Source organism: Tupaia chinensis, unplaced genomic scaffold, assembly GCF_000334495.1.
Source record: "Tupaia chinensis unplaced genomic scaffold, TupChi_1.0 Scaffold000612_1, whole genome shotgun sequence".
NCBI classification, from domain to species: Eukaryota; Metazoa; Chordata; class Mammalia; order Scandentia; family Tupaiidae; genus Tupaia; species Tupaia belangeri.
Window position 1 is genome coordinate 4,954,714 of NW_006160131.1, and position 24,163 is coordinate 4,978,876.

The following is a 24,163-nucleotide window of genomic DNA, read 5'->3' on the forward strand; positions in this document are numbered from 1 at the left end:
CCACCCCCCTTAACCCCCACCCCCCCTGCCAGCCCCATAAATAACTTTTTTTTTTTTTTGGAGAGGTTTTTGCTACAGGGCGCGTGCACTCGCCAAACAGACAGAGACAGAGAGACAGAAAGCGATAAATCACCCCCCTGGTGGGGGGATGGCCACGCCGCAATCCCTTCTCCTCCATTCTCCTCTCGGGATCTTGGGCACACATGCACACACGCCCGGCGTGAGTTTAAGCCACCAGGTCTGGGACTCAAACCATGGTCGGCCTCGTGGGAGTCCAGTGACATAGCCATTACGCTAACTGCTGGCCCCTGGCATTGCATTTTGAGGAAAGGATTTTTGGAAGTCCTCACTTGGCCTGCTTGCTGAGGTCGCTCTATTATATCTAAGAGGTTGAAATAGCTTTAATGTATGTTTGCTCGTGTCGTCACCTCTGACCCACTGCAGCCCTTCAGTAGACGCAGGTGTCCCTCAGTTTCCTCCTGCCCAAGGGTATCCGTGTTCCTCACGTGCAGGTCTGTAGCTGTTCCTTCTCGAAGCTTGTGAATGGGTGACAGGGCTTCGTTTCACCTTTGCGTCTGTGTGTGCGAGACGTACTAGCCAGTAGTTCTTCATAACGTACTTGCTAGCAGTACAGTCTGTCATAAATCGAATCGGGTAGTATTCCCCCTGCTTTTTCGTTTTCTGAAAGTGATTGTGAAGAGCTGGTATCATTAAAGCAGTAAGCTATGGGCATGTGTGCTTACTGGAGACCAGCCGAGAGGTGTGAGAGGCACTGCCTGGCCTGGGGGCGGCGACAGTCACAGCGCAGTCCCTTCTGCATCTTCTTTCGGGGTTTTGGGCACTCGCGCACATACGCCTGGCATGATTTGTAAGCCACCAGGCTCGGGACGTGAACCACATAGCCGGCCACGTGGATTTAGCCGCCTTCAGTACCAGGCTATACCGGCTGTCCCCCTTCTCCGTTTTTAAGAGTTTTTTATGTGAGTGGGATTGGCCCCTGTGACAGCAAATTGCAGATATTTTCTCCAGGTTTGTCCTTGGTGTTTTGACTCCTTCTGTCCTTGTGCAACAGTTTACTTACATGAGATTAAATGTATCAGTCTTTTCTCATTGCTTTTAGAGAAAACATTCTCTGTTCCCCAGTTATGGAACAACTAATCTGTGTTTTACTCTAGTATCTGTGTGTTCTTAGTTTTCACGGTTACTTTTGTCATTTTACGGCTGCTCACGTTGTGTCTATCCTGGTGTACGGTGTCAAGTATGAATGTAGTTCTTTCATTTTCCAAATGACTGTCAGGTCCCAACGCTGTTTATTAAAATGCCATTTTCCTGGAATGGTTTAAGATCATGCCTTTCTCATATACTAAATATCAATATGTATGTGAATTTATTCACGAACGTCATTCCGTTTTGTTGATTTAATGATCTGTGTTTCTTACACCCTTTTTAAAAAGAATTATTTAATTTAATTAATTAATTTATTTTAATTTTACCAGAGAGGGACAGAGCAGGGTGGGTGGGGGTGGGTGAGAAAGCAAGCCACCAGGTCCAGGACTCGTACCACAGTTGGCCATGTGGGAGTCCAGAGCCCTTAACCACCATGCCACCTGTCAGCCCCTTATACTTTTTTTTTTTTAGTTTTTTTGTTTTGTTTTTGTTTTTCAGTGCACTCACCGGAGAGACGCTGAGTAAGGGAAGTGGAGAAATCACTGCCCCCCGGCCCCCAGATGGCCATGCTGCAATCCCTTTTCTTCCATTTTCTTTTTGGGATTTTGGGCATGCTCGCACACGGGCCAGGCGTGTTTTTCAAGCCACTGGGTCTGGGACTCAAACCAAGGTCAGGCATGTGGGAGTCGAGCACCTTAACCACCTCGCCATCTGCTGGCTCAGTTTATACCATTTTGAATGTAGAGGTCTTCCAGTACAGTCTGACACCTGGTACAGCCAGCTTCCTTTGTACACCTCATAGTCAGGGTTTTCTTATCCTTGTTTGTTTTTCCATTTGAATTGGAGAATCAGCTTACCTCCTGTATTTCAGGGGAAGAATAATTCTCACTGGGATCATATTAAGTGTAGATATTAATATGGGGAGGATTGACATCTTTGTGAGGTCAAACCCTCTAATTCAAGGTCAAGAGTTGTCTTCATTTTGTTCAAGCTTAGTTTTGCATTTGAGGAGTTAGGATTATTTTTCCTGTTATAGGTATTGAGTTCTAAACGCTTTATTTTTTACTGTTGCTATTACAAATGAGACTTTTCTTCCATTACATCTTCTAGCTGGATATTTGGGTATATGAGAAGACTCACTCCTTTTTTTTTAAAAGAAATTAATTTTATTTGTTGTTATTACTATTATTAGTTGAATTTGCTATAGGGTGTATCACTCACCAGAGAGAGAGAGAGAAAGGGAAAGTAAGAAAGCAAGCCACCGGGTCCAAGACTCAAACCATGGTTGCCCACGTGGGTACCCAGCGTCCCAACCATCATGCCACCTGCTGATTCCCAAGAAGGCGCATGTTTTGTATCTTGCCACTGTATTGAATTCTCTTTATCATTTAATTTTGGTGTTGATTTTCTTGGTTTTCCGTCATGGGTCCTCATCTGCAGTGAGGGCTTCCTCTCTCTCTGGTTCTTGGGCTTCTCGTTTCGTTCTGTCTGTGCTGGCTGACATGCTCACAGCGTTACAGTGAACGTAGAATGGAGGTCGCGGGCCTCCTGGACTTGGGTGTGTCCCCACCCCTCTGCCCTTACATTCCGAAGAGTATAATGCTTTAGCCATTGTCCTCACCCAGTAAACCGAGACCCTGAGCTTACCAGAATTTGATAGGAGTTGGAGGTGGCTGGGTTTTGTCACCAAGTTCTCAGTCACTGCTAGAAGGCATATGCGCTCACCAGAGAGAGGGTGAGGAGGAAGTAGCCCTACCCCCAGGGGATATGCTGTAATCCCTTCTCCATGGTGCCCTTCTTTCAGGTTATCTGACAGTACACACAGACCTGGACATGATATTTAAGTCATCAGGTCTGGAACTCAAACCGCATGGTCGGCCACGTGGCTTCCAGCTTCCCTAGCCACCGAGCCATGGATCCTGTCCCTTCATGGCAATCTTACGTAACGTTCAGTCTATAGAGCCGCTTTGTTGAGGGAGGTGACTTAATTGCCAAGGACTTCTGCAGCTGTCTTGCGATGCAGTGTGCTGGCCTCTCGCCCGCTGGTGTGCTCAGTTTGTTAGTAAGTGGCTACTCTCTCAGGACCAGCAGAGCCGCCTCAGACAGCATTCAAAACCACATACCTGCCTTAAAATGATGATGCCTTAAAAAGCTTAACTTTTATAAGCTTTAGGTTATAAGCATGAGTGGGCCAGCCAGTGGTGTGGTGCGTAAGCAACTGGAGCCCACGTGGCTGAGTGTGGTTTGAATCCGGGGCCAGTGGCTTGAGAAACGTGCAGGTGCTTAGGCGCCCCACCCCCCCCAGGAGGGAGAGCTGGGGAGAAAGGCAGGACAGCTGGCCGTCCCCTCGGGGAGTGCTTTCTCTGCCTGTGCCCCTCCCCTCCGTGAACTTTTTGAAATCCCCTTATTGGGGAATCGATGCTTCCATTTTTCAAACCATTAGAGCTATTAGGTCACCGGCAAAGTCGAGGTGTATTTTTCTATGCCAAAATGCGTCATGATTTTCCCGACAGCTCAGTGTATTGCTCAGATCGTATCTTTATTTTTACCGTATCCATTGATTATAAATGACCTTCCCTTTGAAGAGCCACAGAGTAAGTCAAGGTTTCAGCCTTCTTGTGGTGGCGCAGGTGACTCGTGAGCCGCTCCGCAGTACTGAGGTCACAGGGCGGATGGGGTTCAGATCCCAGATTGGCCTGAAGCACACAGGACAGGCAGGTGTGCGAGCACTGTCCTGTCACTCTGCTGGCGGGCCCACTGGGGAGGGGATCGCAGTGTGATGGGAGCCAGTCCTGGCGCCTGTCTTCTGTACTCACTCTTGCTTGCTCTCATGAAAGGATTTTAAAAAGAAGGGGGAGGGGGACTTGGAATCAAAGTTTTCAAAGAAAAGCCAAAAGCAAGAAACAACTGTAATCCCCATTTTGAAAGTCACTTTTCTTGTTTTCCTCACTCGCCATGAGAGCGCATGTGCTCACAGAGCACGGGGGAGAAGTGCGGCCAGCGGGGCGTCGTGGGCTTCCAGCCAGCGCAGCCTGCGTGCGTGTGCGTGCGTGTGCGTGTGCCAGTGCTGCTTGTTCAGGTGAGCAGGCCAGGACCCCTGCCAGGACCACCGCACCACTGAGCTGGCCCGATTTGTCTTCTGAATAAAATATCGAAAGGAGTGTTTGGTCTGCCCCGATCGCACGGCGGCGTATTTGAGAGTACGCGCTGAATTCCATCTGAGCAGCACGGCTCCCTTGGGCTTCCAGTGCGGTAGTCAGAGTGGGAAGACACAAAGGTCGCAAGGAAAGGTAAGGAGTAGCTGATCTGATTAAAAGGCTTGGAGAGGACCAGCAGGAGGGGCAGTGGTTAAGGCACTGGATCCCATATGGCCAACTGCACGGTTCGAGGCCTGGACTAGGGCACCCGTGTGCGTGCAGGTCCAAGATCCTGAAAGGAAGATAGAGGAGGAGGGATTGCAGCATGCCCATCCTACCTGGGGGGTGAGTTCTCACTTTCCTCTCTCCATGTCTGTCTCTCTCTTGTGAGCACACATGCCTATGGCAAGAGGGGGGGAAGGCTTTTTGGGGGACCAGCAGTTAGTGTAATGGCTGTGTCGCTGGACTCCCACGTAGTCGACCGCGGTTTGAGTCTCAGACCCAACAGCTTAAACTCACGCCGGGCGCCTGTGACTGCATGTCCTAGATCCCGAGAGGAGAATGGAGGAGAAGGGATTGTGGCATGACCATCCCCCCTGGGGGGTGATTTCTCGCTTTCTATCTCTCTGTCTCTCTGCCTTTCTGGCGAGCGCACACGCCCTATAGCAAAAACCTCTCCAAACAAAGATAAAAGGCTTTGGGGAACCAGCAGATGGCGTAATGACTCTGTCACTGGACTCCCATGTGGTTTGAGTCCCAGATCCGGTGCTTAAACTCATACCGGGTGCGTGTGCGTGCGTGCCCGAGATCCCAAGAAGAGAATGGAGGGGAAGGGATTGTGGCATGGCCATCCCCCTGGGGGGTCATTTCTCGCTTTCTGTCTGTCTTTCTGGCGAGCACATGCACCCTATAGCAAAAATAAAAAGCCTCTCCAAAAATAGAAAAGGCTTTGCGGGAGGTGGTGAGTTGTGGGTAAGTTTTTGTAAGGAGTAGAAAATCTGGGTTAATAGGGAGAAAAGAGGATATTTTCTGAAAATAAAAAGTATTTTCTACCTTTGTTGTGAATTGTTTCTGCCGGGTCTCTCCGAGGGCCTGTTCCAGCTACTTCAGTTGCAGTGTGGAGATTCTGGAGGGTTTTCGTGGTGGTTTTGCCTCTGCCTTTTGAGTCTCTCAGTGGTGGGAAATTTATGCTAAGGTCTCTCTCTGGTACATTTAATATACATGAGGCTAGATGATTCCTCAGAGCTACTCAGACCTGAAACCTTATTCAAATTGATATCTGAGTCTCATTCAAATAGATATTTTATTCCATCCTCCCTTCCACTTCTGTTCATTAAGTTAATATTGAGTATTGCAGACCAGCAGATGGCATACTGGTTATGTCACTGGACTCCCACATGGCTGACCATGGTTCGAGTCCTGGACTTGAAAGTTTGAAACTCCTGGTAGGCATGTGTGTGTGTCTGCCTCAGATCCCAATAAGAGAATGGAGGAGAAGGGATTGCGGCTTGGCCACCCCCGGGGGGTGATTTCTCACTTTCTGTCTCTCTGAATCTATAGCATAAATCTCCAAAAAAATTAATTCCAAGTATCGTTCATAAACTTTCATAACTCTCCTAAAGGGCAGCGTGGCAGGACACAGCATTCACCTCCGCTCCCCTGTCGGCGGACTTGGCGGCTGGGCTGTGATCCCCGGACGTACTCCGAACACCCTTTTGAGAGCTGCCCCCTCTCTGTCTTTGTCGTGCTGTAGAAGATGCCAAGCAGAGTCCTTACTAGGGATTGTGTTTCTCACGTTTGGATAAACCTGGTGGGCACGCCCACGGCCTTCGTAGGTGCTTATACATGCTGCGGATTCAATCCCGCTCCTACATGGGCGGCTCTCCTGCCCTGCTCTCCAGACTGGAGTTCACCTGCTGAGCATCCATTGGGACAAGGCAGAAGCCCGACAGGCACGGTGGGAGCCGGGAGCCGCTGGAGGAGGCGTGGGGTCCCTCCCTGAGGCTGAGGATAGGAGACCCAAAGTCAGCTGCCTCGAGATAAGCCTTGAGATAAGGTTTAATCCATGTCTGGGAGCACAGCCTGGGGACGGTGTAGAGACTGCCTGCGGGGCCAGGCCCATTTATTTCCTGTTCGGCATGGCCCAGATTTCACTTGGCCCTCACCAAGGAGGGAGCTAGTTAATTTCATGGGTGCTTTAGGACCAGCTTGTGAGTAATTTCGCTTGAACTGCTATTCTTCCTGCAATTAAATATAGAACACTGAGTTTTGACACACACCCCTCTTCTTCCCACCAGCTCTGTCATTTATTCCCCACCCACTCTTTCTCAGCACTCGTATCTTCTCATCAGACTCCTATTTTCTTTTACCTGTTCTCTCACCTAGCAAACTTTTTAAAAAAATCTATGACACTGTAAAATCTATGGTGCCGTAGGTGAACCTGACTTTGTATTTCGGTGTGACCCGTGAAAATGGGCCAGCGGTCATGTGCCAAGGCAGTACCGAGGTGCAGGGCTGCCGCGTCAGATGAGCCCCTCACTGCTGCCCTGGGCCACTTCCGAGGGCGATGCTCCGCTCAGGACAGGCGGACGCAAGCGGGCTCTTGCCCTGTTTTCTCCTCTCGGCTTGAAACTAGAGCAGTGGGTTGTAGTTCCTGCCCCTTGTGGTTGAGAGCTACCCCTCGGTTCAGTGTAAGGAATCGTCTGTTCCATTCCTCGTTCTCCCCGGAAAGTGAGCTGCTCCTGCCTGCGCCTGCTCCTTCCTAATCTGGCCCCTTTTGGAGTTACAGAAAGGTGTTCCCTGCTCTTAGATGTTCGAAGCAGGATGGCAGAGGGAGCATTCAGGGACCTGGTGGTTTGGCATTCTTCCTCTGGACACTGGAAAGCACTTTGGGGCTTCTCAGCTCCTACTTCCTGGTCTTGTAGGTCCTGAGGTTCCAGCCACTGTCGCCGTTTGGTTTTCCCCGTGTAACTTGCTCTCTTTTCTGGCATCCCTTGACTTTTTCATTTTTGCTAGTGGGTGTGCCCTTGCCAGAGAGACAGGGGGAGGGGGAGAGGGAGAGGGAGAACGCACCCATGTGACCGTGCCCTCTGAGCAGTCTGCCATGGGGGATCCGGCCGCCCTAACCGCCAGGCCAGAGAGCCAGCCCCCACCCAGCCTGACTGCTCTGCGCCCTGCCACAGTAGCCTGATGAAACATTTACTCCAGCTCTTCTAGGCAGGGTTTTGTTTTTTTTAACTAACAATACGAAACTTCTCATTTTAAAAAAGATTTAATTTCCTCAGAGCAGTCTAAGAGTCACAGCAGAATTGAGGGGGAGAGACAGAGGTGTTGCGTGGATGCCCTGTCCCCCACCTCTCCCATCAGAGGTGCGTTTGTTCCCACCTTAATGTTTTCGCAGTCCTTTGGAGGGGGCACCCCGTGGAGAGGAGCTGCTGGCTTGTCTCCCTGTAAGTTGTACTTAGAGCCATCTCGTGTGTCTGTCTGCTCTCCTAGTTCTAAGATGGCTAGAGGGATTTCAGAACGCAGAAATTAGTAGGCAAGCTTCCATAACGTTGCTGATAGGATCCTAAAGAGGCACAGTCAGATAACCTTTGATATGTTCCATAAATTCAGGTTTTGATATTCGTCTTTTACTTTCCGTCTCAGTTGCTCTAGGTCGTAACCAGCCTTTGAGAAAGGAGAAACCGAAATGGAAAAGCGATTACCCTATGACAGATGGGCAGCTGCGCAGCAAGAGGGATGAATTCTGGGATACCGCACCAGCTTTCGAAGGCCGCAAAGAGATCTGGGATGCCTTGAAGGCTGCTGCCCATGCTTTCGAGAGCAACGATCATGAACTGGCACAAGCGATCATTGACGGGGCCAGCATCACCTTGCCACACGGTGGGTACTGCCGGGAGGGCCAAGCGGTTTCCGTGGGAGACGCGGAGAGGGGCTCCGTTTCCGGGATGCACATTATTCTTGGGGTTTCCTTCTGAACAGAGCAGGGAGTGCCCTTCCTCTGGGATTCTTGGTGTATCTTTCAGCTAGAGACGGTTTTACTTGTGTGTTTGGCTACTTTATGTTGTTTTAATACTCTTTAATCTCAGAAAAGGGAGCACTTGGTAATCTGGCTTCCCTGGCTTCCACGTAACCTGGTTCTCCATCCAGGCCTCTTCTCTGCCCCCGCTGCCCTACCCGTCCCTGGCCCCTCTGCAGCTTGAACAATTCACTGGGCATGTGTGTGCGTGAGCGTGTGTGTGTGAAGAAGGGGTTGTAGCATGGTCATCCCTCCAAGGGGGTGCTTTCTCACGACTTCCCCCAAGCCCCACAAGTGTACAGACCATAAGTAAAAAAAAATTCAAAAGTCTTGTTATGCTATTCTTAGATTTAGATGTTAAATTTGTATTTCATCATTCTTTGGAGTTCCATATTGCCACGTTGACTTTACTCTTAGTGTTCCACGTTATTGTTTCTGGACTGACTTGCCCACGTAGTTGGTCACCACTCATGCCCCCTTGCATCGTTGGCCATTCGTGGTTATGCCTTCGTTGTCTTCTCCCCCATTTCTCCTTTGCTTGTCTCCATTCTTGGAGACACAGTGCACTTTATGACTCAGTCGTCTGTTTTATGTCCTTTGAATCTGTGTCACTTACTGTCCTTGGACCAGCTGGTGGTGTAGCGGTTGGGCAGCTGGGTCCCGCTGCACAGTTCAAGTCCTGGACCAGTGGCTTGAGAAACACACCAAGTGTGTGTGCGTGTGCATGTGTCCAGAATCCCCGGAAACTGGTGTGGCCATACTCCCTAGAGAGTACTTTCTCACCTCTCTCGCCCTTCTTCCTCCTCCCACCTGTCCTTTTCTGGTGAGTGTATGCACTCTTTAGCAAATTTAGAAGAAAAAGAAAGAAAAACTACCCTTGCCAGCTTTCTAAATTGCCACTCATTTACTAATTGTCTTTCCAAGAAACATTCTTTTTTTAATAAATTATTATTTTATTTAACTTTACTTATTTTAATTTGACAGAGTGAGGGGGGAGGAGTGAGAAAACAAGTTGCCAGGTCTGGGACTCGAACCACAGTCAACCATATGGGAGTTCCATGCCCTTAATGACCACGCCATCTGTTGGCTGCTTTTTTTTTTGAGAGATTTTTGCTATGGGGGATGTGTGCTTACTGGAGAGACAGAGACAGAAAGTAAGAAATCACACCCCAGAGGGGATGGCCATGCTGAAGTCCCTTCTCCATTCTCCTCTCGGAATTTTGGGCACATACACATGCGCCTGGTGTGTTTAAGCCGCCAGGTCTGGGATTCAAACTACATTTGACTACATAGGAGTCCAGCAATGTAACTATTGTGCCACCTGCTGGTCCCAAAACATTCTTTTTTTAACGGCTGTCTGTTCTTAAAATAAACTATCTACTGGGACCAGCAGTTAGCGTAATGGCTATGTCGCTGGACTCCCACATAGTCAACTGCAGTTTGAGTACCGGACCTGGTGGCTTAAACTCACGCTAGGTGCGTGTGCGTGCGTGCCCAAGATCCCGAGAGGAGAATGGAGGAGAAGGGATTGCGGCGTGGCCATCCCCCCCGGGGAGTGATTTCTCGCTTTCTGTCTCTCTCTGTCTTTCTGGCAAGCGTACACGCCCTATAACGAAAATCTCTCTCTCAAAAAAAAAACAAAAAAACAAAACCAAAAACTATTTGCTTAACTTTATTTATCATCACCATTATTATTTTTTTAATTTGCTACAGGGCACATGCAGTCACCAGAAAAAAAGAGAGAGGGTAGGGGGAGAGGGAAAGCAAGAAAACAAGTTGCCAGGTCCGAGACTCAAACCACTGCGAACAATCTCTCCTAGAGCCTTCCCCTAGCGCCAAGTGGTTACGGACGCTGGAGCCTTCAAGGCCTACTTCAGTTTGAATCCTGGCTTTTGTGGCTTGGAAAGCATACTGGACACCTGTGCAGTGTACCCCAAATCTCAGCAGAATCCCCAGAATGAAGACGGGGTTGTGATATGACCATGCCCCCTTGGAGGCTGCTTTCTTCCTTATCTTTCTGTCCCTGGTGAGCCCGTGTACCCTCTGGCGGTTAGGGGGAGAAAAGATCCCTCCTTCATTTGAAGAATTTAAAATAGAAAGCTATTTCCGTATGACTGTTCAGTTCCGATTTTCATGGATAGTCTAAGTCCTTTGCCTCACTTGACTGGGGATGGGCGGCACGGGTCTCATCTGACTCCCTGTACATTTTTCAGCTCTGTAATCACTGTCTTTATATACCTTTATATACCTTTATCGCAAATGGAGGAGCTTTCCTTTACAAATAGCTTTGTACTTTTCTTAGAGAGATTTTTGTGATAGGGCTTGTGCGCTCACCAGAAGGACAGAAAGGGAGAAATCACCCACAGGAGGGATGGCCACGCTGTAGTCCCTTCCCCATTCTCCTCTTGGGATTTTGGGTGCGCACGCACACACACACACACACGGTGTGAGTTTCGAGCCACCAGGTTCAGGATTCTAACCATGGTTGGCTATGTGGGAGTCCAGCAACTTAACCATCACACCGTCTGCTGGTCCCTTGTCATCCTTGTTTTAATGCTTATATCCTCCGTTTCTCCAAGTAGAATATATTTTATATAGGACTGCTAGCAGGTGGGAGAAAAGTTGCATTTGCATGATTATCTTCATTTAGATTCCTTAGATCCAGAACCTGGACACTTTGAATTCCTTACTTTGTATTTATCAGGGTTACCAACAGAAGCATCTGGTTGTTTTCTTTCAATTATGGCCTCGTGTAAAAGTCCATGGAGGCAAAGTAACTTGTTCCATGTAGGGTGGGACCCACACAGACCCTGCTGGATATGAGCTCTGGCTTCCAGAGACACGAGTCCCTCATTTCTGCTCATCCGTGTGAACGGTCTAGAAAAGTATTCATTTCTCATCTTTAGTTTTCTCATCTGTAAAATATGGACAGTCGGTATCTACTCATAGTAGGTGGTTATGTTGATTAAATGTGATAATAATGTGAATTGTTTACCATAGTGCCTGGTTAAGCACAAATCTTTAAAAATATTTATTTATATGTGTGTAGGTTTTTGTTTTTCTTTCTTTTTTTTTGCTATAGGGCACATGTGCTTGCTAGAGACAGAAAGAAGGGACAGTGAGAAGTCCCTCCTCAGGAGGATGGCAGCACTGCTATTCCCTCTCTTCCATTTTCCCCTTGAGAGTTTGGGCACGCATGCACGCACACCTCTGGCATGGTTCTCAAGCCATTAGGTCCATGACTCAAATCACGGAGTCGGTCATGTGGGATTCAGCTTTCCTAATCTCTGGGGCACCTGCTGGCCCCTTTAATGTGTGCTTTTTTTTTTTTTTTTAATGAAAAAATTAGGTTGCTCTTAGGGCCAGCAGGTGGCGTGGTGGTTAAGGCGCTGGACTCCCACGGGGCCATTCGTGGTTTGAGTCCTGGACTTGACGGCTTGCTTTCTCACTTTCTCACACTCTGATGAGCACATGTGCCCTATAGCAAATTAAATAGCAATAATAATAAATAAATTTAATTCTCTTTAAAAAAATTAGGTTGCTTTTAAAGGTTTTTATAAGGATTTTCATTTCACAAACTTAACTCAATAAGTTCATTCATAACATAAAACTTAGGAACGAAGGCAAGAAGATATACTTATACCAGAAATGAAAATTTTTTTTTTAGAGGTTTTTGCTATAGGGTGCGTGCGCTTGCCAGACAAACAGAGAGAGACAGAGAGACAGAAAGCGAGAAATCACCCCCCAGGGGGGATGGTCACACCACAATCCCTTCTCCTCCATTCTCCTCTTGGGATCTTAGGCACGCACGCACACGCGCCTGGCGTGAGTTTTAAGCCACCAGGTCCAGGATGCGAACCACGGTCGACTACGTGGGAGTCCAGTGACATAGCCATTACGCTAACTGCTGGTCCCGCCAGAAATGAATTTTGACCAGACCGTTACAGTGTTTAGAAATGAGGCGGGTCCGTAATAAAGGAGCAGATGACTGATTAATCATAAATTAAATGTTATGTCACATTCCCCTCTCTTTTCTTCAAAGAATCAAAAATGGTTTAGAGATATAAAGTGTAAATTTATCCACTCCTCTGCTGCTGTCACATTTTTTCTTCAGTTAGATCAATAAAGGCCCAGAAATAGCTAAGGTAGGAGGTTGTTCCTGAGTCAGTATGCTTGTCTCTAAATAAGACCCTCTGTACCATTCTGGTGGTCGGGTGGGAGAGGCAAGTTCCAGCGTGTCCCAGGGGGTGTGCTAGCCCAGCCTGTACCTCTGTAAAGCCAGGCGGGCTTTAAATGGACCACCTTCCTCTTTTAAAGAGCTAAAACCCTAAAATTAAAGATTGCAGTAAAATGTTATGCAACCTCTCAATGCTGGTTTGACAGTCATGTGACTTTAGCAGTTACCTGTAAGCTAAGCTGCTCTTCACATGTGCATGCTAACAGAGATGCCAGGCCCGAGCTCCTGCCACACGAGACAGCTGCCGTGATGGGGTGACGTAACTCATCCCTGCTTCTCCTGAAGCCCGACTCCTGGCAGGGCCGAGTGCTGGCGATGGGACGGCTGATGCTTTGTGAGCCCCTCTGCTCCCGAAAGACTGCTCAGAATAGCCAAGTGAAGCATAATTTTGGTGGCCTCTTATTTTTTCTCTTTGGTTTGATTTTTTTTTTTAATTTGCCAGAGGGCATGAGTACTTGCAGGAGACAAAGCGGGAGAGAGAGAGGAAGTAGGAAAGCACCTCCCCATGGGGAACGGTCAGCCATAATTGCTTCTCCTCCTTTTGGGGTTTGGGTCTGCACGCACACATGGCCCGCAAGGTCCGTAAGCCGCAGGGTCCAGGACTCCTAGGACTACGCAGCTGGCCGTGTGGGACCCAGGCACCGTAGCCACCACACCGCCAGCTGGCCCTTGGTGGCCCTTGTGATTCAGGTTTATAGGGAACCCTGTGAGGAGGGAAGCGGTGGACTCAGACTGGATGAAAGCATTGCTGGTAGTGAGCGCTCCCCCATCGTTCTGACTCTGAGATTTAAAACTTCCTTCAGAGGAGGAATCACCGTGCGTGCCCCGTGGATCCCCGGCGTGCACAGAGCGCCCGAGCGTGCATTTCCCTTACAGCAGCACGCGAGTTAGGGACGCACGCCTCACGGAAGGAGACTGAGCACGTCCAAAGTGAGGGTTTAGGTTCAAGTTTGGGCATGACCAACGTCAGAGCCACTGCCCCAGGCCAGTCAGTGTCGTGGTGGCTCAGGTGGCTGGGTCTACATGGCTGACTGCAGAGTTCAGGTCCCAGACGCAGCGGTTTGAAAAAAACGCGCCAGGCACGCCCACAGGCGCGGTCCCGCTCCACACCTGTCTCACGTGGGAAAAGCCGTGCTCACTGTCTCCCCCACCAGGCTGAGGGCTGCGCTGCATGAGCCCCGCCATTTCATTCGCGAACTGTTTTTCCTGTCATTTCCCTGCTCTCATTCCTTTTAGCGGTCGGCCCACTTCAGTGAGGAGCCCTTCCTTTGCAGTAGAAGGTCACAGTTGTTGAAAATAGAAGAGGTCAAATATCTGGGTCAGTTAGAAAGGAGAACTCAGAAATAAACACTTCCTTTCCTACCAGCTTTGGAAGAGACCCTCAGTGCAGTTCCAGGACACGATGCTCTTTCAGCTCAGTCAGGGCATTTTCCCGTCCCCCTTCCTGTCCTTTTACCAAGGTGTATTGAAGTGTGGTGAGTGCAGATGTTGAAAGTGAAGTTTGATCAGCTGTGACATGTACACACCCATGAAACCATCACGGGGACATTGATTGTAACTTTTCCAACCCTGCTCGCCTAACTGAGAGTCTCCAGGTCTTCCAGGAGTCAGGACATAGAGGGCTAAGCAGTGGACCGATGGATGCTAAAATCACATCTCAACCGATTAGCCTGAAAGATGGCTTGAGGAGAAAAAAAAAGCATTAGGCTTAATGGCATTTAGTGGAACTTTTTATTATGTAGCATCTAATTTTATTTGGTCTCTGTAGTTTTCTAGTGAAATATTTTGTAACCTAATTGAAAGCAGTTGACCAAAGAAAACAGAACATCTGACAATTATCTAGATGAAAAATAAATAAAAGCAGCTTCAGAAAATTATGTTTGGAATCAGGATGGCAGGTGGGACTTGGCAGCTTTCTTCCTGCCGTAGGGAGTGCAGGGCTTCCTGGCCAGGGAAGTGACACCCTGGCGGCTCGTTATCCTGGCGGCCATCTGTCTTCTGCTCGGACTCGGGGCCTGTAATGGGTTTGTGAGAAACAGGGAGAGACCTTCTGGGCTTGGGTGAGCAAGGTAACCTCGTGAAGACTTGCTGAAGGAAGTACACCCTCCGGGCCGGCTGGTGACTGAGGCCTGTCGTAAATCACAAATGCAAGCAAAGCTAAGAGGAATGTTTAAAAAGCCAGAGATATCCATACGTTACCAGTTTTATCATGGTCCCCTCCCTTTGGCGTTTAAATTCACTGGGTTAGGGCCAGCAGGTGGCGTAGTGGTTAAGGCACCAAACTCCCAAACTGGTTCGAGTCCTGGACCTAGCAGCTTGACACTCACCCCGGCATGTGTGCTTGCCTGCCCAAAATCTGAGAGGAGAGCGGAGGAGAAGGGAATGTGGCATGGCCATCGCCCTGTAGGGGAGATTTCTTGCTGTCTCTTTGTCTTTGTCTGTCTCTCTGGTGAGCACATGTGCCCTGTAGCAAAAGTCTCTGGAGTAAACGAGTGATTACATGCACTGGGCTTCTTTAAGCAGCCGTCTCCACCTCCCATCACCCCGTCGCTCTCGCTCCTCCCAAGTGCTGTGAGGCAGCAGCAGGGCCGCGTCCATTCTGGCCCTCCGCATGGCAGCGTCGAGCCCCTGAACAGGGAGATCGCAGTCACTGTCCTTCGCTCTGGGCTGCCTTCCGGGCTTCATCTCTGACCTGTCGTTGATGTGGGCACACGTGGTCGGACGCATTTGGCGTTTGGTTTCTCACCGGTCCGGTTTCACCTCTGGCTTCCCATTCCTCTCGTACGTGTCCTCTGCGTTTTGCTCTCGTCCGCAGACATTTCCTCCTTCCCCTTAACGATCTCGCGAACCTGAGAACCAAGCCCTGTGCCTCCCCTCCTTGTTGCTCGCCTCCTTCCTCCGGAATCCGGCTGTCTGACTGCCGTTCACTAGCTGTGTGACCCTGAGCAGAGGTCCTTCTCCCTCGGCCTCCACCTCATCTGTAAACGGGGTAATGGCTGTGCCTTCCCAGTGCTCTCGTGAGCAGTGAGCCGTGGTGGCGTGAGGCGTGCGGACTTGCGCAGGGAGAACCTCACCCTGCTTCAGCCTGTCCAGTCTGCCGCTGCCCTGCCTGCAGATAAGTGAGCGGAGGTAGCGCACCAAACCTGAGCCAGTGCACACTCGACCAAGAGTATCAGGACCTGAATTCTCTACTTGCCCGACACTTTAGTTTCCTTTTGGTTTCGGGTGACATCTGACCTCTCGTTAGTTCCTGCCAGTTACCGCCATTTCCCTCAAGTCACTGTCTTAAAAAAAAGGTTCCATTTCCGTGCTCAGGCAGCTATGCCAGGAGGTGCCCCATGATAGTCATTCTCCCTCATGCAGACTAGAAACGAATCTCCCGCCAGCAGGTGGCGCAGTGGTTAACGTGCCTAGATCCCGGATGGACTGTGCAGTTTGAGTCCCGGACCCAGTGGTCTTAGGAACAAGCCAGGCATGTGTGCATGCGCACCCAGAATCCCGAGAGAGGGACAGCAGAAAGGATTGCAGCATGGTCATCCCTCCCGGGGGCGATTTCTCACCTTCCTTCCTTCCTTCCTTCCTTCCCTCCCTCCCTCCCTCCCTCCCTCCCTTAATCTGGCGAGTTGTATACATCCGATAGCAGCCTTTAAAATAAAATAACCTTCAGGCTTTGTGTGGCACGGCAACAAACCTAGACCAGGACATCACACGACGTTGGTGGGTGAGTACTCCCTGTGCCCGTCTGAGCGCTCTGCCGTGTCCTGTGGGCGAGTACGAGCTCCTGGTCTGCGCACCAGGGTTCGCCGCCACTGCCCGTGTGGTGACTTCGCAGTCCACGGCAGCAAGGCCCCGAGTACTTGCTCCTTACTTCATATTTATTCTGATTTCCGTGTCGTCCCTATTTCTTGGAATGCCCTCCACTTCTTTTCTGTGTGTGTGTGTGTGTGTGTGTGTGTGTGTGTGTGTGTGAGTGATTTTGCCAGAGTGCATGCCCTTGGCAGGGAGAGATGGGGAGAAGTAGGTGCGCCCGTCCCGGGGAGCAGACACACTGCACTCTACTGTCTCTCCCTGCTTCCAGGACCGGGGCGTGCACACACAGGCATTGGAGTGCTTCTCCGGCTGCCCGGTCCGGGACTTGAACTACGTTATCAGCCATGCGGGATCCAGCTGTCTTAACTACCATGCCACGGGCTGGCTCGCTGTGTCTTTTAAAGTCGTGCTGGAACACGCTCTTTCTGCAGAGCTGTAGCCACACCTCCAGCCCAGCCTTGACTCCCTCGTGCCGGTTCGCCCACCTTATGCAGTGAGTGCTCCGCCTGCTCCCCTTGTGAGCTCTGGGGCCGGGCCGGTCTCAGCTGGCTCGTAACCGCCTCTTCTCTGTGGCCGGATGTACCCTACGCACTTCAGGGCACTCAGTCGAAGTTAGGCCGGGACTCCGGAATGCGCCGTAGGTCCTAAAGAGGTTATCTGGTGCGGCACCGCCAGTAGAGCAGCCCTGTCTGGTAAGAGGTCAGGGGCCAGGACCAGCAGTTAGCATACTGGCTATGTCACTGGACTCCCACATAGTCGACTGTGGTTCGAGTCCCAGACCCGGTGGCTTAAACTCACGCTGGGCGCGTGTGAGTGCGTGCCCAAGATCCTGAGAGGAGAATGAGGAGAAGGGATTGTGGCGTGGCCATCTCCCCTGGGGGGTGATTTCTCGCTTTCTGTCTGTCTCTGTCTGTCTGGCGAGCACACATGCCCTATAGCAAAAACCTCTCCAAAAAAAGAAAAAAAAGAAAAGGAAAGGAAAAAAAAAGGTCTGGGACCATAAATGGTGGAGGACTGGGAATAAACTGTCCAGAATTTGGCCATAGGCAGCGAGTCTGCGTGAGCTACTCCGGGCACGCTCCGCCGTGGTCTGCAGAGTCAGCGTTCCTCTCACTGAGACTGTGATCCCAGATACTTAGTTCGGGTGGAGGCTAACCCATAAAATTGTCACCTTAAAATGAAATTAAATCATATTTAACTGAATGATCTGGACTTTGCCCCTATTTCCTTTAATAGGCTTTATGTTTTAGAGAGTTTTTGGCTCATAGGAAAAATGGAGCAGAAGGTCCAGAGCTTTTCCATCCGCCCCCTGCCCCGCACGCCAGAGCCTCCCCTCATCCACATCCAACCCCAGGGCGGGGCGTTTATTAAAGCAGGTCAGCCTGGGGCTGGCAGGTGGCGTGGTGGTTAAGGTGCTGGACTCCCACATGGCCGGCCGCAGTTCGAGTTCTGGACCTGGAGCTTGTTGTCCTACTTTCCCTTTCTGTCTCTCTCTCCCTCTGGTCATATTAGACAGATAATAATGATGATGATAAGTGAAATAAAATAATTCTTAAAAAAAAAAAATCTGTTCAGCCTGTGCTGAGCCGTTTCTCCCAGGTCCCTAGTTCACCTTAGGGCTCCTGTTGTGACATGCGTCTGCCGTTGACAGCGCAGTGGGCATGGCTCCTTGGCCCTGGAAGTTCTGTGTCCACCCGCTCAGCCTTCCCTTTCCACTAACCCCTGGGGCCCATTGGTCTTTTTTTTTTTTAATTTGCCAGAGGATGCATGTGCACACTGCAGAGAGACAGAAAGCGAGGAAGCAGCCCAGGGGCTGTGACCGCTCGCTCGGGACTCAGACCGTGCGCTCGGCCATGTGCGGTCCAGCTGCCTCACCAGCACGCCGCCAGCTGGCCTCCCGGTGGTCTTTGTGCTGCGTCCATAGTTTGGATTTCCACCGCGTCTCGCGGTTGAACCATACAGGTCGTGGCTTTTCCAGGCTGGCCTCTTCCATTCAGTGCTGTGTGTCCGCATTGCCCCGTGTCTCTCCATTGCTTGGTAGTCTGTTTCTTCACCTGCCCTGTTTTTGTTTTTGTTTTTGTTTTTGTTTTTGTTTTTGCAAGAGGGCACATGTGCTTGGCAGAGAGAGGCAGACAGAAGGAGGAGGCGCCCTCCTGGGGGGTTCTGGTCACACCACAGTCCCCACACCTGCGTTTCTGCATGCCGCCAGGGCTTGGGGCAGTCCCACACTCAAGCCCAGTGTTTTCCAAGCTGGCCCTACAGGATCAGGCTCCCTCAACGAGGCCGCGGGTCCAGCTCCACGAAGTTTTTCCCTCTCTCTTCCTGACATTTGAAAACTAAACCCTGTTTTGCTGAGCTCAAGAGCAGAGGAGGGGAGGACGTCTCTCCATTGTGAGAAGTGAGTGCTCAGCTGTACTAAGGGCCACGGTGCCTGCTGGAATGCATGTTTGGGGGTCGGCAGTGCCCTTGTAGGAAGGCTCCAAGTGTGGGGTGCCTCACCTCACCGTCAGACGCCCCCTGCAGTGCGGGGTGCCTCATCGTCTGACACCCTGCCTGCAGTGTGGGGTGCCTCACCATCTGACGCCCCCTGCAGTGTGGGGTGCCTCACCGTCTGACACCCCCTGCCTGCAGTGTGGGGTGCCTCACCGTCTGATGCCCCCTGCAGTGTGGGGCGCCTCACCGTCTGACACCCCGTGCCTGCAGTGTGGGGTGCCTCACCTCACCGTCAGACGCCCCCTACAGTGTGGGGTGCCTCACCGTCTGACACCCCCTGTCAGCAGTGTGGGGTGCCTCTCCGTCAGACGCCCCCTGCAGTGTGGGGTGCCTCACCGTCTGACGCCCCCTGCAGTGTGGGGTGCCTCACCGTCAGACGCCCCCTGCAGTGTAGCCCGGCTTCGCAGCCCTGCTGATCTGTACCTGTCGTGGTGTGTGAAGATAAGCGTGCACAACCCAGGACCCCTGTAGCGGTCAGTCTTATCCTGCCTCTTTTTGCTCCTGGAGAAAGCTATTTCTGCTTAGAGAATGCAGTTGTATGACTAATCAAAAGGCTGGAAATCTCACCTCGGTCTCTTGATTCTACAGTTCATGATTTGGTATGGTGCTCCTCTTAAAGGAAACGGTGTAACCCTACCATTATGTAAATGTGTTCTATGAAGCTGACGCTGCTCAGCCCCCCTCAGCAGGGCCCCCCTCAACAGGGTGCGAGGCGGAAGGTGTTCCCTGGTGAGGACACCGTCTGCAGTGAGCTCTCCACTCGACCTTCCTAGCTGTCATTTCCAGCTCGTGACACAAAAGACGCTGCCGCCTTGCCTCAGGTCTGGGGCATACAGAGTAGACATACAGTGAGGCTGGGCCGGCTCTGACCCGGCTGAGGCGGCTGGGTCCACACGACCAGGCGTGGCTTGAGTCCTGGACCCGATAGCTCGAGAGAGACTCCAGACATGTGCGCGCCTGCCCAGAGCCCTGGACGGACGGAGGGAGAGGCTGCCATGTGACTGCCCTGTGGGCCGGGGGCTTCCTGGCCCGTGGGGAGTGTTTCCTTCCTTTCTCTGTGGAGAACGCACACACCCTCTACCAAAACCAAACCCCAAACCAGTGAAGTGGGCTAGCCGGTGGCATTGGTGGCTAAGGTGCTGGACCCTCACAAGGCCAGCCATGGTTCAATTCCTGGACCTGGCGGCTTGCTTTCTCACTTTCCCTCTCTCTGTCTCTCTCTGGTGAATTAATAATAATAATAATTTTGTTTTAAGAAAAAACAGTGAAGTCTGCATGACTGCCTATACCCGTATTTATGAATGCACTGTTTACTCCAGTGCGCTGCTTACTGGCGGGACTGCTGGCAGGCCGCCCTGTCCTCGAAGCAGACCGTCTGCCGTGCCGTGCAGTGTGGCGAGCAGCGCAGGGCTGCTGTTTCCTCAGGCGGGAGAGGAGGGGTGCCAAGCGCCCTGCTTTCTGACTGAGCCGTCTGCAGCTTACATGGCAGGTCAGATCATACCTGCGGGGTGCTTGGTAGCCATTCCGGGCTCGTTGCGAACGCTTCGTAATTTGTGCCTTTTGGTGCTGACCTCAGGGACCCTCTCACGAACCCCTTCGTTCATCGACAGCCATTTCTCAGTGTCTGACTCCCTCTACTCCTAACCTGTATGTGTTGAATATGGCTGTTTTATTTTTTATCTAAATTGATAATCAACATTAATGTTCCAGTTTGAGGAAAGGATATATTATAACCTTAAAGCATTCATTAAGTTACACTTTCAAGCTTCCCAAGGGAAGTCCCCATAATTAAATCAATGTAGTTTATGCTTTATAAAGAAATTAACCGCTAATAACGTCTTTAAAAACCATAAATGCCTTTTCCCTTCCCCTGAGCTAGCTGCTTAGAAACGCCACACTCCCTTTGCTTCTCTGTAATAGACTGCAGAACTGGGGCTGAGCACAGCGCCCCGGGCTGTCCTGTCGTCACTGCGCGCCTGAGGTTCATGAGCACGTTGGTGACAGCTGGGAAGGCCCGTCTCTCGGTTGTGATCTTAGGACGAAGGACTTCTGGCCGAGTGGTTAAGACACTGGGCTCCCACATGGTGAACCACGGTCCAAACTGTAGACCCCGCAGCGTGAAAATCACGCCAGGCACATGTGCGTGCATGCCCAGGATCCCAGGAGACTGGAGAGGGGATTGCAGCATGGCCATTCCTCTAGGGAGTCATTTCCCACTTTCCCTCTCTGTCTCCGTCTTGCTCCAATGAGCACACGTACCCTTTAGCAAAAACCTAAAAGAAAAATGTCCAGGCACTGAGAAAATTGTTCTGGTACACTTGTGAGGAACAGGGCTTAAGGACACACACACACACACACACACACACACATACACACACACACACACACACCATATGTTAAGGTTAAGTTTAATTTCTTTAAAAGATATCCCAGTGGGACCAGCAGATGGCGTAATGGTTACATCGCAGGACTTTCACGTAGTCTACCCTGGTTTGAATCTCCAAGCCAGCAGCCTAAAACACACTGAGCATGTGTGTACCTAAGATCCCGAGAGAAGGAAGAAGGGATTGCAGCATGGACATCCTCCCGGGGGGTGATTTCTTCCTTTCTGCCTCTCTGTGTCTCTCTGGTGAGTGTACGTGCCCTATAGCAAAAGTCTCTCTTGAAAAAAAAGTAAATAAATTTTTAAAAAAACGTGTAGTTTAAATTTGTTCTTAATTTGGTATATACATTTACAATATGAGTAAATTTGAATTTTGTGGACTTGCATTTCCATTCTGTTTTAATGTAATTGTGAGCTAGTTCTTGAGGTAACTTAGGAGAGGTAGGGGTAAGGAGCCAGGGTCTCGGTTAACAGAAAAGGATGTCAATGCCCAAGTAATCGGCCTTGAGACTTGGCCGTTTTGGGTCAGCTGACGGTGCTTGGCATCAGCGCTCTGTCATTTCTCTGGACAGCGGCGTGCTGCAGGGAAGCGTAGCGGACCACCACTCACGTAACCTCTCCCTCCGTCTCCCCTTTCTGAAGGTGCGCTTACGGAGTGCTATGACGAGCTGGGGAACAGGTACCAGCTGCCGGTCTACTGCCTGGCACCACCAATCAACATGATAGAGGAGAAGAGTGACAGAGAGACTCTGGATATTCCTGAGCCCCCGCCCAACTCCGGATACGAGTGCCAGCTCCGTCTGCGCCTCTCCACCGGCAAGGACCTGAGGCTCGTGGTGCGCAGCACGGACACGGTGTTCCACATGAAGAGGCGGCTGCACGCCGCGGAGGGCGTGGAGCCGGGCAGCCAGCGCTGGTTCTTCTCCGGCAGACCTCGCCGTGCCGTGCAGTGTGGTGAGCAGCGCAGGGCTGCTGTTTCCTCAGGCGGGAGAGGAGGGGGGCCAAGCGCCCTGCTTTCTGACTGAGCCGTCTGCAGCTTACATGGCAGGTCAGATCATACCTGCGGGGTGCTTGGTAGCCATTCCGGGCTCGTTGCGAACGCTTCGTAATTTGTGCCTTTTGGTGCTGACCTCAGGGACCCTCTCACGAACCCCTTCGTTCATCGACAGCCATTTCTCAGTGTCTGACTCCCTCTACTCCTAACCTGTATGTGTTGAATATGGCTGTTTTATTTTTTATCTAAATTGATAATCAACATTAATGTTCCAGTTTGAGGAAAGGATATATTATAACCTTAAAGCATTCATTAAGTTACACTTTCAAGCTTCCCAAGGGAAGTCCCCATAATTAAATCAATGTAGTTTATGCTTTATAAAGAAATTAACCGCTAATAACGTCTTTAAAAACCATAAATGCCTTTTCCCTTCCCCTGAGCTAGCTGCTTAGAAACGCCACACTCCCTTTGCTTCTCTGTAATAGACTGCAGAACTGGGGCTGAGCACAGCGCCCCGGGCTGTCCTGTCGTCACTGCGCGCCTGAGGTTCATGAGCACGTTGGTGACAGCTGGGAAGGCCCGTCTCTCGGTTGTGATCTTAGGACGAAGGACTTCTGGCCGAGTGGTTAAGACACTGGGCTCCCACATGGTGAACCACGGTCCAAACTGTAGACCCCGCAGCGTGAAAATCACGCCAGGCACATGTGCGTGCATGCCCAGGATCCCAGGAGACTGGAGAGGGGATTGCAGCATGGCCATTCCTCTAGGGAGTCATTTCCCACTTTCCCTCTCTGTCTCCGTCTTGCTCCAATGAGCACACATACCCTTTAGCAAAAACCTAAAAGAAAAATGTCCAGGCACTGAGAAAATTGTTCTGGTACACTTGTGAGGAACAGGGCTTAAGGACACACACACACACACACACACACACACATACACACACACACACACACACCATATGTTAAGGTTAAGTTTAATTTCTTTAAAAGATATCCCAGTGGGACCAGCAGATGGCGTAATGGTTACATCGCAGGACTTTCACGTAGTCTACCCTGGTTTGAATCTCCAAGCCAGCAGCCTAAAACACACTGAGCATGTGTGTACCTAAGATCCCGAGAGAAGGAAGAAGGGATTGCAGCATGGACATCCTCCCGGGGGGTGATTTCTTCCTTTCTGCCTCTCTGTGTCTCTCTGGTGAGTGTACGTGCCCTATAGCAAAAGTCTCTCTTGAAAAAAAAGTAAATAAATTTTTAAAAAAACGTGTAGTTTAAATTTGTTCTTAATTTGGTATATACATTTACAATATGAGTAAATTTGAATTTTGTGGACTTGCATTTCCATTCTGTTTTAATGTAATTGTGAGCTAGTTCTTGAGGTAACTTAGGAGAGGTAGGGGTAAGGAGCCAGGGTCTCGGTTAACAGAAAAGGATGTCAATGCCCAAGTAATCGGCCTTGAGACTTGGCCGTTTTGGGTCAGCTGACGGTGCTTGGCATCAGCGCTCTGTCATTTCTCTGGACAGCGGCGTGCTGCAGGGAAGCGTAGCGGACCACCACTCACGTAACCTCTCCCTCCGTCTCCCCTTTCTGAAGGTGCGCTTACGGAGTGCTATGACGAGCTGGGGAACAGGTACCAGCTGCCGGTCTACTGCCTGGCACCACCAATCAACATGATAGAGGAGAAGAGTGACAGAGAGACTCTGGATATTCCTGAGCCCCCGCCCAACTCCGGATACGAGTGCCAGCTCCGTCTGCGCCTCTCCACCGGCAAGGACCTGAGGCTCGTGGTGCGCAGCACGGACACGGTGTTCCACATGAAGAGGCGGCTGCACGCCGCGGAGGGCGTGGAGCCGGGCAGCCAGCGCTGGTTCTTCTCCGGCAGACCTCTCACCGACAAGATGCGGCTGGGGGGGCTGAGAGTGCC

The 24,163-nt window shown here is 50.7% G+C and overlaps 1 protein-coding gene and 1 pseudogene across 1 annotated transcript in view; both read left to right on the forward strand.

Moving 5' to 3' along the window:
* LOC102482728 (ubiquitin domain-containing protein 2) overlaps positions 1-22,451 on the forward strand; it is a 33,723-nt gene extending 11,272 nt beyond the window's left edge. Inside the window, exons 2-4 of the mRNA XM_027775899.1 lie at positions 7,953-8,189; positions 21,891-22,202; positions 22,384-22,451. Coding sequence (XP_027631700.1) covers positions 8,015-8,189; positions 21,891-22,202; positions 22,384-22,451 — 555 coding nt within the window. The 5' untranslated portion in view covers positions 7,953-8,014. The remainder of the gene's footprint in view (positions 1-7,952; positions 8,190-21,890; positions 22,203-22,383) is intronic.
* Positions 22,452-23,816: 1,365 nt separating this feature from the next.
* The window catches only part of LOC106736030 (ubiquitin domain-containing protein 2 pseudogene), a 438-nt pseudogene continuing 91 nt past the window's right edge, over positions 23,817-24,163 (forward strand).